This window comes from Pogoniulus pusillus, chromosome 37 (assembly GCF_015220805.1).
Source record: "Pogoniulus pusillus isolate bPogPus1 chromosome 37, bPogPus1.pri, whole genome shotgun sequence".
NCBI lineage: Eukaryota > Metazoa > Chordata > Aves > Piciformes > Lybiidae > Pogoniulus > Pogoniulus pusillus.
The window spans coordinates 175115-189969 of NC_087300.1; the positions used below are offsets into that span (position 1 = coordinate 175115).

At 57.0% G+C, this 14855-nt stretch overlaps 2 protein-coding genes, 1 long non-coding RNA gene and 3 other non-coding genes across 10 annotated transcripts; 5 read left to right on the plus strand and 1 right to left on the minus strand.

Annotated features, from left to right (window-relative positions):
- The first annotated feature begins 136 nt into the window (after positions 1 to 136).
- On the plus strand, positions 137 to 2789 carry LOC135190965 (uncharacterized). Of its 2 annotated transcripts, none has more exons than XR_010308680.1 (5): positions 137 to 358; positions 779 to 849; positions 1354 to 1412; positions 1782 to 1891; positions 2455 to 2789. It is a non-coding gene; the product is annotated as an uncharacterized LOC135190965 (long non-coding RNA). The 2 variants fall into 2 exon arrangements; XR_010308681.1 differs by having other exon boundaries at positions 782 to 849.
- On the plus strand, positions 441 to 585 carry LOC135191024 (small nucleolar RNA SNORA16B/SNORA16A family). The gene has a single exon (XR_010308714.1). It is a non-coding gene; the product is annotated as a small nucleolar RNA SNORA16B/SNORA16A family (small nucleolar RNA).
- Positions 1135 to 1265, plus strand: LOC135191025 (small nucleolar RNA SNORA44). The gene has a single exon (XR_010308715.1). It is a non-coding gene; the product is annotated as a small nucleolar RNA SNORA44 (small nucleolar RNA).
- On the plus strand, positions 2249 to 2320 carry LOC135191021 (small nucleolar RNA SNORD99). The gene has a single exon (XR_010308711.1). It is a non-coding gene; the product is annotated as a small nucleolar RNA SNORD99 (small nucleolar RNA).
- Positions 2790 to 3840: 1051 nt separating the features above from the next.
- RAB42 (RAB42, member RAS oncogene family) lies at positions 3841 to 7384 on the plus strand. The gene is made up of 3 exons (XM_064172476.1): positions 3841 to 4158; positions 5847 to 6086; positions 6894 to 7384. Exons 1-3 carry the CDS (start codon positions 3881 to 3883, stop codon positions 7315 to 7317), a joined length of 942 nt encoding a protein of 313 aa, XP_064028546.1. The 5' UTR covers positions 3841 to 3880; the 3' UTR covers positions 7318 to 7384.
- A 965-nt stretch (positions 7385 to 8349) lies between these two features.
- Positions 8350 to 14728, minus strand: TAF12 (TATA-box binding protein associated factor 12). 4 transcript variants are annotated; one of them, XM_064172761.1, is made up of 6 exons: positions 14633 to 14728; positions 11509 to 11760; positions 10715 to 10792; positions 10298 to 10412; positions 9557 to 9645; positions 8350 to 8800 (listed from the first exon to the last, which is right to left on the minus strand). In XM_064172761.1, exons 2-6 carry the CDS (start codon positions 11674 to 11676, stop codon positions 8765 to 8767), a joined length of 486 nt encoding a protein of 161 aa, XP_064028831.1. In that variant the 5' UTR covers positions 11677 to 11760; positions 14633 to 14728; the 3' UTR covers positions 8350 to 8764. The 4 variants fall into 4 exon arrangements, with proteins under 4 accessions (XP_064028831.1, XP_064028832.1, XP_064028834.1 ...); XM_064172762.1 differs by having other exon boundaries at positions 14648 to 14713; XM_064172764.1 differs by lacking the exon at positions 14633 to 14728 and adding an exon at positions 14006 to 14463.
- Between the last annotated feature and the right edge of the window lie 127 nt (positions 14729 to 14855).

Below are 14855 nucleotides of genomic sequence, written 5' to 3' on the forward strand. Positions count from 1 at the left end.
GGGCCGTGGGCGTGGCCGGGCCTGGCACGGCTGGGCGGGGCCGAGCGTAATACACCTCCCAGAAGGCTCCGCGCAGGCCAGGCCGCAGCAGCCAATCAACGCGCTCGTTGCCCTCCTATAAAAGGCGAGCGCAGGAGGCTGTCGCTCTTTTTGCGTGATGCCGGACGCTGTTGTGCTTTGCTTTTGGTGCGGGGACAATCAGCTGCCATCCGCCTTGCCCGGGGTTCTGCTGACGTTCGGCCTCACTGCATCGTCCTCTCTGTCCAGGCTATGCGCTGCGGGCCGCTCCGATGAGCCGAGGAGGGCTGCGCGGCAGGGCCTTCCTCCCTCTATTCTTCCGTAACCGGGCTCGGCATGGGTGCGTGACGGTCTCCGCCGCGGGGCGAGCTAAAACACACCCGGGGAGGGGCGGCTGCCGGGTGAGGAAGCCCCGCAGCCTTGTCCGGCCCTATCGAAGCTGCGTCCGTCTCGGTGCTGTGGCTGATGCAGTCAAAAAGGAGCCGAGAGCGAAGAGATTTTCCTCGACGGTCGCCGCTCAGTTTGAGCCTCCATAACTGTCCGGCAACATCTTGGGAAAATACAAAGCCCGGGGAGCGAGAGGCTGGAGGCTCCTGGTTGGGAGTCGAGATGGTGCCTGGGGAGGGAAGCAGTACAAATTCCCGCTGTTGGGGTCCGGACTGGTGCGGGGAGAGGCGGGAGGTGGAGCGTATCGCGGCTGTTCCGTTGTTAGAGGATGCTTTGTCACTTCCCCGAAGTTCAAGATTTTGTTCTTCCACAGCAGCATCCCAGCATGGAAGGTGATAGTGGTGCGTGGTGACAGACACGTCTCGGCAGCGTTGGGCAGGTGAGGTGAGTAGTCCGGGCTGCGGAATCTCCCTATGTTCTGGAGATTTTGTTGCCTTCATGGCCGCCACGGCTGGAGCAGGTCATTGGAGGAGCTTTAAAAGCGTTCTGCAGATGGGCTTCATGAAGAGCTGCAGACTCCCCCTGCTTCCTCTGTCGAGGTCATCGGTGGGACAAGAGGGCTTTTCCAGCGTCACTGGGCCTAGCCGGTGGCAGAGCTGGGAATCTGATCTGATCCAGAGCTGCCCAGACACCATCTGAAGCTGTAGCAGGCGTGTCTGGGCGAGCTCTAGGCACGTTAATCCAAGAGCCGTGGCTCCGTGCAGTAGCTCCAGCTCTCCAACAACGTGCAAGAGCAACGGGAAGGACTTTGACTGCTGGGCCTCTTCTGCCCGTTGCTGCCACTCGCCCCTCCTATATATTTTTGGGCTGATGGTGGTTCCTTGGTTGGGGTGGCCGTGACGTGCTCACTGCTGCTGATGTTCTGGGGGCTGTTCTGGTGTCTTCCAGGGTTTCTTGCTGCTGGGACGCCTGCTGAGCTGATGCTGAGCCCGCAGGATAGACACGAGGTGAGAACGTGGCTCCTTGTCCCGAGCTCTGCAGCCTGTCCCTCCAGATCCCTTTCCCATCAGATCTGAATACCGATCTTATGGTCAAAAAAGGAGGGAAAATAAATTCATGCTGGTCTTGGGCTCTGTGCTGGAGGTGTCCAGCTCTGAGGGGAACCAGTAGGAAGACATTTTATGTCGATGTTGTTCCTGTGGGAGGGCTGGAGTGGAACTGATCCCCAGTGGTCAAGCAGAAGGGTGTGTGTTGGGCACAGGTGGAGAGTGGATTGCTGCGGGGAGCTGCAGGCTGGGGCTGGCTCCAGCATCTTGATTCCCTGTGCACAGCGACCCATCGGCTGCAGATCCTCACCCCTGGCTCTCTGCTTTCAGGAACGGCTACGTGGAAAAGGCCAGGAGCTTGTGAGCACTGTCCCAGTGAGGGGACTAGGTTTGCTTTCCCGAGGGCCTGAGCTGTGGGGGCAGTAGTAACGTGGACCCACGTGAGTGTCCTTTCTGGGTTGCTACTGGCTGCTAGCGTTTGGGGTGGGATCCTGCTGGTCTTGGAGGACAAAAGATAGATCCAGATGACTATACCCATGCCAGAAGCAGCCAGTCCTTAGTCTGGGCTGTGCTGCTGTGAATGATGGGCTTCATTTATCCCTGGAAACAACCCAGGTCAGGTTTCTAGGGGCTCTGAGCAACCTGAGCTAGCTGTAGATGTGCCTGCTGACTGCAGGGGCATTGGCCTAGGTGGCTTTAACTGTCCCCACCAAAACCATTCCACGATTTGCCAGTTTTTGACTGAGCAGGCTGTTCTCTGCAGAGTGGTGTCCACGAGACAGGTGGCACCACAGCAGCCTGGTCGGTGATGACTCCCTTCATTTGGAGACTGCTGGATGAATCCTGCGGATATGGGGCTGAGGCCAGGCACAATCTAACCAAACCTACCTTAGGGTGTGGGGAGAGGAGATGGAAGGACAGCGAGGTCTGGGGAATGGCAGTGAGAGCTGGGCCCAGCCATGCTTACTTGGGCTACGCTATTTCGTCTTTATCTCCCCACCAGGTCTCTGCAGCCTGTGCATCTGAGGTAAGCTGGTCCCCAAGGGCTTCAGTGCTGCAGAGCAGGACTTCGTTCTTTTCCAGCTGTCTCCTCCAGAAGTGGGAGGTTGGTGTAGCCAGATCTGGCCTCTTCCCAAACTGTGAACTCCCCTGAGGGGTGGGAACAGCTGCTCCTGGGCTCTGTTCACCTGCACCACAGGGAAGAGGGATCTGGTCTGGCTGCAGGTGCTCTTCAGAAGTACATTTAAATGCTCTATTGCTCTTGTGGAGATTCCTCAGAAGAACTTAGGAAAGGGTCCAGATATGAAATATTTTCAATAAACTCAGTTACTCACCCTGTCTGTTGCTGGTGTTGCAAGGTTGGGAGGTGGCAGTGGGGTGGCACCTGACTGCTGGGCCAGGGCTGAGACTATTGGGTGGATGGTGGAGGTGGCTTGCTGGTGTCCTGAGTGCTGGAGGTGAGACAGTTGAAATCAAAGCAGCTGTTGGTGCCAGAGGCTGTGGATCCTGCCAGGGTTCTGCTGCTTGTGCCATGGCTGTACTATGGGCTGGATCTCTAGGCAGCTGGTGCAGGGCTCCAGTGTGGTTTTATGTCTGTCAAGTTGGTGCTTCCCTACCGCCGAACTGCCAGCTGAGGGAGCTGAGCGGGATCCATTTGCACACCAGAGCTGGACTGGAAGCTGCTCTTTCCATTCCTCCAGTTGTAGGAGCTGAGCAGCATCCACCACAGGTTTCTCGGGTCAGTGGATCCTGAGTGGTGGGTCCTTGTGTGCAGGCGAGTCGCAGAGGTACACGGAGCAGCCCAGCTCCTGCCCGGGGATGGTCTCGGCGTTGCCCTGTTGACTCATTGCCTGTTTTCTTAGGTGGGGGTCTAGCACAGTGAAAGCTGCCCCTGGGCCTTTGTGTTTCTTTCTCATGCACAGCTGTGGGGAGGGGGAGGGAGAGGGACGGCTGGGGGCAGAGTCCCTGCTGCAGGTGAGCCGGGTCTGCAGAGAGCGCCTTTGTCCTGCTGGCACCGAGCCGCTGCCTCTGACCCCTCTTCTGTCTCCTCGTGGGGACTCGTGGTTCCCGCAGAGCTCGACCCTCGCATCTCCCCTAGCATTTCGGCTTCCTTGGTGGCTCCGGCGCCTCTGTGGGGACCACACGGCGTGGTCATCCCTGCCTCCGCCACCGAAGCCGGGCAGCGGAGCGGCGCTGGCATGTGACAAATAGCCTGGGGACAGAAGGGTGAGGTCAGAGCCGGAGGCTTCTCCCTCCTCCCTGGGCCAGTTTATCTGCCCGGGTGCCTGTGGGGCCAAACCTGTCCCTGTCCCTAGGGAACGCGCCGCAGGGCGGGGCAGGGGTGGAGACGTTTCCAGTCCCGCCAGCGGAGCACAACCCAGCTGGGCCAGGCCCTGGCCCGCCTGGAGCCGGTGAATCGAGCTGCCTCGATGGGCACCGTGGCCAAAATACGGGCAATGACAGATCCTACCCAAGACCTTGACCCTGAGGGGCACTACCAGTTCCGTGTCATCGTGCTAGGAGACGCAGGAGTGGGGAAGTCGTCGCTGCTGCGCTGCTTCGCCGAGAGTCCTTGGGGACAGCCCACGGGGACAGCGTCCCCCGGCCCCACCATCGGCGTGGAGTTCTACAGCCGCACCCTGCCGCTGCCTCCCGCCGGCAGGGCCAAGCTGCAGCTCTGGGACACGGCCGGCCAGGAGCGCTTCAGGTGAGGCGGGGAGGAGGACACAGCCCCCATGCGGGACCCCCAGCACTCAGCTGACCCGTTCCCCGCTCGGGGGTGGGTGTGTGGGGACCGGCAGCGATGGTTCGCTGGAATAGTGACGTGCTCGGGACTGCTGGAACTCTGTGCTGAGCTTGGAGCGAAGCTGGAGCTCATTTTGAGGGGTGGCCGAGGGACAGCGCCGGATGCAGGTCCTGGGGGTTTGGCGGGCCTGGGGATTCCCTTCCTGATTGCCTCGTACTGGAGCCAGGAGCTCCTGAGAGCGTGAACGAGACTCAAACGCGGAGCGAAGGCATGAAGACGTGGGGGCTGTGGCTGGAAGCCTTTTGGCTTCCAGTCCCTGAGGGTCCATGGGAGCCTTTTGGGAGCCCCAGGATTGATCTGGGGGTGCCCCATTTCTGCCTAGTGATGAGCCCCAGTGATCCTCACCCACGGATGTTGCCCCATCCCCACTGTGGCCCAGGTTGGGGTGGAGGGGGTGGAGGAATTTTGGAGCCCCTGCAAAGACCCCCAAGCCTCCTTTGGACATTCCCCCCTCAGTCTGGGGCTGGGGGAACGCTGAGCAGAAAAGAGGAAGTGCAAATCATCCAGGCAAGTCGGCAAGTCTCACCTTCTTGATCCCGAGGTTCCAGCTGGGACACAACAATCCCCTCAAGCTCCATTCTACATATTTAGATGGGGGAGAGGAGTGCCAAGGTGCCCCCCCCCCACCAACTCCTCATGGTGTGCCCAGGTCCATCACCAGGTCCTTCTACCGGAGTGCCGCGGGGGTGCTGCTGGTCTTTGACCTCACCAACCGAGCGTCCTTTGAGCACGTCCCTGAGTGGTACCAGGAAGCAGCCGGGGAGAGGCCTCCTGCCTTTGTCCTGGTGGGGCACAAGAGCGATCTGGAGGCCAAGCGTGTAGTGTCAGCAGAGGAGGCTGGGCACCTGGCTGCCACCCTGGGCATGACCTTCGTGGAGACCTCGTCGCGCACCAACCTCAACGTGGAGTTAGCCTTCCAGATGCTGGCAGTGGCCATCCAGCAAGCTCTGGGGGAGCAGGAGAGGCTCAGCCCCCGTGGTGGTATCAGGCTCATCCCCAAACAGAGGTGCCACCAAACCCTGGCACAGGGAGAGCCCCAGGAGCACTGCCAGTGCTGATGGGGACTCTCCACCCATGGGGGTGCTTCTCTCCTGCCCCAGCACCCTGCAGCCCCCCCACCCCTGTGTGATGTGCAGAGCTGCAGCCCCCATCCTGGGTTATTTTAATTTGGGGGCTCAGCAAGCCTGGCATTGCCCTGCAGGGACAGGTTGAATAAACCTGAGGTGTTTCCACACCGAATTAAGGCTGAGCTGTGCACTGAACCCCTGGGGGGAGGTTTAAAAGCCCTGGCGCTGTGGTGCTCAGGGACCCTCAGTGGTGTTGGGCTCACGGTTGGACCGGATGATCTTCGAGGTCTTCTCCATCCCAAACGGTTCTGTGACATGTTTGCTGTGCTTTGGGAGGGTTCAGGAGCACTCCCTGGGAAAATGGGATCAGGCCCATCTTGGGTGCTTCCAGTTGGATGTAGCCAAGATCAAGGGAATGAGAGGCTGCTCAGGGGCCACCCAGCACCCACGGCGTCGGGAACGCCTCCTGGGTGGAGGAGTGGAGGCTCTGGTACTGCCTGCCCAGGCACGCTCTGTGCACAGGGGCCAGTGGAGTGCGGCAGCGCCGATGGAGCCACGATGGCAGTACCAGTTCCGGGTGATCATGCTGGGAGACTCCACGGTGGGCAAGTCCTCACTGCTGCGGTGCTACACCGAAGGTGTGTTCCTAGACGCCATCAACCAGACCGTGGGGGTGGACTTCCATGTGCAGTTCGTGGAGCTGCAGCCGGGGCTGCGAGTGAAGCTGCAGTTCTGGGACACGGCCGGGCAGGAGCGGTTCAGGTGGGTCTGGCTCCAGCCATGATGTGGGGAGGGGTGAGAGGGTTGCACACTCCCCTGGATTTAGGGTGCTGGTGGGATGTTGATCCCAACCCTGGGAGGGCCTGGATACAGACATGTCTGCACCCACCCCCTTACTGGGGCAGCCCTGTGGATGAGGAAACACAATGCCCAGCACCGGGCAGGCTGCATGGGTGGTGCTGAACCAAAGCTAAGGGTGTCTCAGAGAAAGGAGCCCTTGATTGTCTTGTAAGCCCTGGCTCCAGCTCCAAAGCAGGTACAGGACACCCCACACACACTGCATGTACCACTGCCTCACCAGCTGCACAGTGATGAGGCAGAGGCTGGGAGACGAAGTGGTTTGTCCAGCTCAGCTTCACACCTCACTGCTGGGGCTGTTCACTGCTGGCTGCTGGGAATAGAGGAGCTTGGGGGATGTGGCAGCAGAGGACAGGACAATGGCAAGCCTGTGGCTGAAGAGGATGAGCAAGTTTGAAGGATATGGCTTCAGGGGACAGGAGTGCTTGAGTGGCACAGCTACAGGAGATGGAGTAGCTCCAGGACACTGCAGGGCACCAGAGAGCTCCAGGGATGTGGCTGCAGGGGGTGGGAGAGCGTGGATCGCTGTGCAGTGAATTGCTGGTACAGCAAACGAGGCCAGGGCTCCTCATTCCTGCGGGGTCTGAGGGGCACTATGCGGGTTTCAGGGATCAGGACGTGCCTGAGGCTGCTCTTCAAGCAGGGAAGATGCTGCCTGAGGTGACCCCAAGCAGCGCTGGGGCTGCCCACTCCTGTCCTCTTGTGCCACAGGTCCGTGACTCGCTCTTACTATCGCAACTCAGCCGGGGGGATGCTGCTCTTCGACCTCACCAACCGTGCGTCCTTCGAGAGCGTGCGGCGCTGGCACCGGGAGGTGACGGACACTCTGCAGCCCTCCCACATCATCTTCCTGCTGGTGGGGCACAAGAGCGACCTGGTGGGGCAGCGGCAGGTGGGCAGGAAGGAGGCAGAGAAGCTGGCGGCCTCGCTGGGAGTGCAGTATGTGGAGACCTCGGCCAAGGATGCCACCAATGTGGCACAGGCTTTCCAGATGCTGACCGTGGCCATCTACCAGGCGCTGCAGACAGGGCGGCTGGCACCCGGTGAGGCGTGGCATGGGGTGAAGAGCAGTGTCCCGTTGCCAGCACTGCACAAGGCTCAGGTGCCTGAGGAGAAGAAGAGATGCTCCTGCTAGAGCTGGGGACACTGGGATGTACTGAGCTCTGCCCACTGCAATGCACAGGTGAGGTGGGGATGGAGCACTGAGGTGCAGCAGAAGCAGTGGGCAAGGGCCCATTAAACACTCCCTGCTCACGTCTCTGCCTGCCCATGGTTTCCTGGGGAAGAAGCAGCTGGTGCCAAAGCTGCCTATAGGAAGGGTGAAGTCTCAAGCAGGATGGGGCAGTGGTCTGCAGAGGTAATGTCACTCCCCTCATCTCTTTCCAAGTACCTGTCTAGAAGGCTGTCCCCAGCCTCTGATACAGCAGCACAGTTCCTCCTAGCACCCCAGGTCCTACAGCAGGTCCACAGTGATCTAAATCCACTTTTATCACTCAACTGTCTCATGCAGAGCTGGTGTCCTTCACATTCAGGAAGGTTTGAAGAGCAGCTCCTGGGCAGACCAAGCTGGAGCAGGCAGGGAACAGCTCCACATCCCTGAGAGCTGTGCTGCAGAATAAGCTCTAAGCTCTGTCCCAGCAGCCTCCAGCCTGGTGTTGCCCACACTGCCAGGGCTCCTCAGCAGCAGAGGGTAGCCCATTTCAGGTCCTGAATGATGTCAGCCTGGACACTTTCCCCTCCCTGCAGACAAGAGGCCAGAGGCCCAGAAGCAAACAGGGCAGGAGTTGTTGTACAAGAATTCATAGAACTGCTGTACAGGAGTTCATAGAGCTGCCACCTCCCTCCTCACCACCAAAAGTACACCTGAGGCTTCTCTGCTGAAGGCTGTGCAGCACAGGCAGGGACAGGCAGGGAATGAGGCCTTTCTCCGTGTGCCAGGCAAGCAGAAAAGCAGCAGCACCTCAGTTACCACGTCCTGCTCTGGATAATTGAAGTGATGGGGAAAGTGCTCACCCTGGGCTGGATGTGAGGAGGAGAAGCACCTGCCCAGCCTCACCAGCACAGCAGAGCCTGGCTAAAGCCTCCCAGCTGGCTCCAAAGCCCAGGGCAGGTGTCTCACCAGGACCCCACACACCAAAAGCAGCAGCACAGAGGCTGTACCATGGCCTTAGAGCAATAATTTCTTTATTCATGTAAAACAAAGGCAAGTATTTGTAGAAACACTAACATTACAAAGTACTGGAGTAGGTAGGGGCAGGAGGGAGGAAACAAAATCCTCTACAGATGCTTCTAATACTGTCCCACACAAAGGCTCTGTCCCTTGGGTAACCACTGATAAGAGAAACCACTTTCAAGTCACAAATAAAAAGTCTCTGGGCTGAGACATGCCACGCTCGTGGGGACGAGCAAGGGGGTGGAGAACGTTTTTGGCAGATCTTCTCATGAAGTCAAGATATTGCTGCACCACTCATAAAAAATATATGCTTCTCTGTAAAGCATTAAAAAAAATATCCCGTGGGTGGCATGGTGGAGGCTGCAGGCACCCCAGAGGCGCTGGGGCTGCTGCCAGCTCCTCCCAGGAGCTACTTCTTGGTAGTTTTGCGTATCAGAGCCATCCTCTGCAGGGAAAAGAGAAGAATACAGGAGGCTGAGCAGCTCAGACAAGGTTAGAGCAGAACAAACCTGTCACTGTGCAGCTACAAAGTGTCTTGTGTTCCCTAGGACATGGACTGACTTGTTTCCACACAGGACTTTCCAGTCTGTTTGAATCTTAATGGGGTCTCAAGCTAGAGGCAGGAAAGTGCCTGGGCTCCTCCCCTTGAGGGGTGGAAGCTCAAAGCCAGTGCACAGATCAAACCCCACACCAAGGACTCTCTTGGCTCAGCAGCTGCTGCCGGAGGGGAGATGCAACATCACTCTGAGCTGCAACAACTCCCCGGGGCAGCTCCTCCCCAGCTCTAACCATCCACTTAAAAGGCTACAGCTGGTGTGGCTCCAGCACTCCCTGCACAGGGACAGCTGCTACCGGAGTGGGTTGCTCAGAGACACAAACAACCTGCCCTGCAACGGCGCCAGGGATGGGACATCTCCCACCTCTCTAGGCAACCTGGGACAAGCTCTTACCACTCTAAGCAGCAAAAATCTCTCCCTTCTCTCCACTCTGAATCTCCCTTATTTGGTTTCAAACCATCTCCCTTGTCCTGTCACAACAGGCCCCACTCATAAGTCTGTCCCCAGCTTTATGACCTTGAAGCACTGAAAAGTCCTCTCTGCACAAACCAGCAAGGAGACTCTGAAGTTATTTGGAGTGCAGGAGGCTACAAATTCACACGGTGCCAGGAGTAAAAGACCACTCCCCTCTTAGGGCGCCTTACCTGTTTGTGAGCTTCTGTAGTGCAGGCTTTTTTGTAGGGCCTGATCTCTTCAGAGCCAAAGCCTGGGATCCACATGTTCCACTGACGCTCTGGAAGAGAATACAGCTCAGCACTCTGCCCTGGCCACACAGCAGTGTCTTTGTCACCACTGGCAGCAGCCTGTCTGGAGCTGCTGATCCACACAGCAGCCAGGAAAGCTTCCCAAAAGCAGTGCAGTGGAGGACTGCACAGCAAACGTGGGAAAGACATAGTCCCTGTGCTGGGGAGCTTCCAAGACAAGCTACAAACTGCACAGCTGCAAGGTATCTGCAGAGTGGGTGTCAGGAAGGTGCCAGCCTCTTTTCAGTGGTGCCCAGGGACAGGACAGAGGACAAGGGGCACAAACTGGAACCCAGGAGGTTCCATCTGAACAGCAGAAGAAACTTCTTTGGTGTAAGGGTGCTAGAGGCCTGGTGCAGGCTGCCCAGAGAGGATGTGGAGTCTCCTTGTCTGAAGACTTTCAAGTCTGGATGTGTTCCTGTGTGACCTGCCCTGGGTGACCCTGCTCTGGCAGGAGGGTTGGACTCGATCTCTTCCAACCCCTCCCACCTGTGATTCTGTGATCTGAAGAGGGGATGGTTAGAGGCAGATACCTTAAGGCACCCCCTTAAGCAGCAACGAGGCTGCAGCTACTCACAGGTTTCCACCTTGACACCAGGGCCATGTCCTGACTTCAGCTGTGGAGAAATGGGAACCACTCACCAAGATGCAGTTGGACATCTTTGACCTCCAGGGTGTTTGACTTGCGGTGCCGCGCAAGCTGGCAGGCTGCAGTCACCACGCTCTCGATGAAATCATCGGCGATCTGCAGCAGCATCTGGGGCAGAACAAGGACAACCACCAGGCTCAGCAGCACCAGGCAGCTCAAAATACGTGGAAAGTATGAAAGCAATGCCCTCAGAAGCTGCTATTTCAGAGGTGTGTGTTGCTCTTTTAGGAACCCTTTCAGACACCAGCACGCAGAAGTGGACACAGACAGCTGAAGGCTGCAGGGAACAGGAGATGCCCAAGGTGTAAAATGAACCAACCCAGCCCCCCCGCCTCACACACAGGGTCTCCAGCCCCTGAAAATCCCTAGATTAGCTCTTTCTGCAGCCCTTGTCACGAGTTGGTACCTACTTCCTCCACATCTTCATCCAGCTGCTCATTTGGATCCACCTCACGAACCAGGTCCTGCAATTTCTTTTTGGTTAAAACCTGAACATGGAGGGAAAGGGGGAAGCAGAGAGGGGGGAAGATTTACTTCTTGAGCTTTGACAGCTGCCCACACAGCACAGCCACAACAGACCTCCTCCCTCTCCACCCCCTCCCCAGGCCTTGGTGTTGACACAGCTCAGGAGTGGCAGAGATAGAAAATGTCAGAGACAAGAACTATCGGGTGCCCCATGAGTTGCTCTGAGCACAAAGTGGAACCCAGCAGAGCCAGGACAAAGAAGCCTCCTGCACAAAACTGGCACCAAAATGCCACCGGCTAAACCAAAGCTGATGGGCAGGGAGGAACTAAGGCAGAAGCAGAGGGTTTAAGAAGCAAACACAAGTTCAGGCACTATGTTGGTGACTCTGTGTGTGCTCAGGGAACAACAGAGGCATTTCCAGGGCTCTGATGCTTATCAGCTTTAGTGTTTCAAATGGAAACCAGATCAGAGTGCTGAGTTATTTCAGGGCAGAAAGCAGCCTCCTCCCAGCCCAAATAGGTCAGGAAGCTGAAATTCTGCTGCTGTTGAGCAACACCAGGACACTTGTTCTTACAGGACAAAGATAAAGTTAACTCCTTGGTCTGTAAGCTTGGGCTGAGAAACCAGACACACATGGGGAATTCATAGAATCATGGAATGGTTAAGGAAGGAGAAAAGTAAGCTCTGGGCAGGTCTGAAGGCCTGAGGAGGGCATCCTTAAGTCAGGGAGAGACTCACCTGGTTGCTCTCAGGACTGAGTCGTCCTCCTCCACTGGGCGTCCCTGGCATCTTCGCCACGGCAGTGTTGTTGGCCATGGAGCTCTGGGGGGGAGTACTAGCTGGTTCTGGCTTTATGGAGGAGAAGTTGGAGAGGTTGATCAAGGTAGAAGGGCCAAACTGGTTCATAATCTGTTGGGCTTTAACTTTGAGATCATAAAGCTTATCCAGGTCCTGTTTTTTCTTGGGGTTGTGAGGACCCAAACCAATCAACTGGAAAAGGAAAGGAAAGGCAGGGTTAGCAAATGGAGTCCCACAGCTGATCCTGTCTTTGCCCAGGGTAAACAGCAGACTCCTGAGGAGTCCCATAGCTTTACAGAGGACTTGCTCTCCCTGGGCTTAGCAAGAGGAGAGAAGCAAAGGCCAGAAGAGGAGAAAACCTTCCCTGGAGCATGGTATGTGAAGCTCTCCAGGAGGAGTACAGCAGCTGCAGGCAGCGCCAACCTGCTCGCTCTTGGGGTGAATCCCTCCCGCATGCCCACCCCTCACCCTCCTGCCAGGGCCTTCTGAATCCACAGCTTTGAGGAACAGATCATGCAAAGAAGAGTTAACTAAAGGACACAGCTGTTGCTCCTGCAACAGCAGGTGCTGTGTTTGCATCCTCATCTCCATGCTTCTGAGACCCCACTGCAAGCCCAGCCTGAAGCAATGTCTCAGTGGAGGCTCAAGAGCGTGGGGTTTGTTTTCAGTACTGGGTGTTCAGAGGTGATGCCACAGGCACACCCACAGCCAAGGTGCCAGATTTACCATGGGCTGTTAGTGCTGAACCAGAAGTGGCTTGCAGCAGCAAGTGGTTATTCAGACCTTCAGTGCCTGAAGGTACCCAGGGCATTGGCCGCTGGGCTGACACACAGACTGACTGGCAGCAACTCTGTGTTGTAGCTGGAAGGCTCTCACATGCCCCAAGCTTGAAGTTTTGCTCTGTGCTTACTGCTCCAGAGGAGGAGGCTGGAGTCTGCTGCCTGAGCTACAGATGCTGGGTGCTCACCAGAGCACACTCTGTTAGTCTGGGTTAATTCACACCAACCAAACATTACACAGAAGCACTCAGAAGTGGCTGCTTTAGGGCTTCACTCCACAGCACGCTCATGCACTGCTATGCCCACCCACACAGAGCCCCTTCAGCACAATTCAGACCCAGGTCATTTCTGCAGAGCCCTCAGGAGGCTTCTATCTCCATTTGAAGTGAATTAGCAATGGAAAACCATCACACTCACACCCACAAACTCCTCAGATAGTAATTAAGAACCAGAAGCTCAGCACAAGATCAGAGGGGCTTTACAGTCTTGGGTATAGCTCTCAGGCTGTTCATGAACCCCCACTGCAGGAATTCTTACCCAACCATGCAGGGGAGAAAGCCCTGAAATCCTGGGGCAGGAAGCACTTTAGTAGCACAGAGTTGCTGGGTTGATTTCTGGATCTTACTGCACTCTCCACGTGCTGTTAAGATCCCCAAACAGAAATCCACGGGAATGTGAAGGTTCCCAGGACACATCCCCCATGCCAGTCCCGTGCTTTACTTACAGCTATCTGAGTGTCTAGCTCTTTAATTACATCAGCGACCGCTGTGGGGCAGGCCAGCGCAGCCGCCATGGTCTCCAAACCTTCCCAGAGCAGCAGGCAGCGGTACCCTACTCTCGCTTCCTCTTCCACACCACTCCCACTCCTACAGGAACACCAGACACGTCTCATGTCACCTCTGCCAGCACAGCAGCACCAGACGATGCAGCAGACCAGGGTTTAGCCCTCACTGCAGCACTACAGGTTTACTCCTCAGAAGACAGCACAGAATCACTGCTGCAGAGGATAAGGATTCAGACTCACAGCATGAGTTAGGTTGGAAGGGACCTTAAAGCTCATACCTTCCAACCCCCTGCAACGGGCAGGGGCACCTCCCACTACCCCAGGCTACTCAAGGCCTCATCCAGCCTGGCCTTGAATACCTCCAGGGAAGGAACATCCACAGCCTCTCTAGGCAACCTGTCCAGTGTCTCCCCACCCTCACTGTCAAGAATTTCTTCCCAATCTGTAGTCCTTCAATGGGAATAGAAATTCGGCCAAATTTCACTTTTCTGTCAGGAAACAGAGTATTTTGGGACCTGCTGTCAGCAGTGACATGCAGATAAGCCTGGACCTTCCCTCAGCTTCCCTCTGTGTCAGGGTCAGGTCTGGCAGCCACAACTGGCACTGCTGTATCTCATTAAGCCCTGGTACCACTGCACAGGGCTACAAATGTAATTAGAATGTATGTCAAGGCCAAGCAAACCTTCAGCATGTTCTCTGGAGGTATGCAAGGCTCTCAGGCTTCCTCTTCCATCCAGACCTGACGATTTCTGCCACTGTTTAGATGGGTTTGCAAGGGGCTGCAGTCTGGAAGTCCCTTCATTGTTAGAGAAGATGTGTAAAGTTGTTGTTTTCTGCTCTAGTTATAAAAAATCAATGTAAAGTCCTCCCTTACACTGCTCAGTGAAGGATCTGTCCACAGCACTTATCCATGAGCTGCACAAGCTGAAGCAAATCAGAAAGCTCTTGTTGTGGTCAGAGGCTGCTGTGTCACTCAGCCTCCAGCCTCCTCGCTCAGGCTTCAGCTTCGCATTTACCCCCAACACACCGACACGTTGGCGCCTGGGGAGACTACAGCTCCGCATTTGTAGAGGTTTTAATCCAGTATCTTCCCAGCCACCAGCTTAAAGAGGTCACCATCCCCATGCCTGCCCGCGGGGAGTACCATTACAGGACTGAACGAAACATTCCCGTGCAAAACGTCTCCTCCGGCTGCGGGGGTCGAAGCCGTCGGAAAAAAACAGCCACTGAATTCGCATCGCAGCGGACCACGCCTATGCTGTCAGGGCTGTACGGTCACCCTTCCTACTCCAGAGCCTCCCTCCCGGTGTCCTGACGGCCACAGGGGCGAAGGTTTGAATACCGGCGCCAGGCCCGGCTTGTTCCGCGAGCGGCGGGACATACCCTGCCACACCCATCCCCAGCGCACCCTCCCTATTTTAGGCTGTAGAGCATCTGGACCCTTCCGGCAGCGGGGAACGGACTGTCTCGATCCCCACCCCGCCACTCCGCCGTCCCGTACCTCCCCATGACCCACAGGCGTTCCCTCCGCCGCGCAGCCTCGAGTCCTTCCGGGGCACCGCCTGCCGCCGACCGGAAACGCTCTGCGGCGCCAGCCAATCACTAAGGGAGTCCGGCTGCGCGTGCGCATCGCTCCGCCCATCGCAGGCACCGCCCTCCTCTCGCGAGGGCGCGCGGGGGATGACCCAGCATGCTCCGCGGGATTTGCATATCGCGCGGCACAG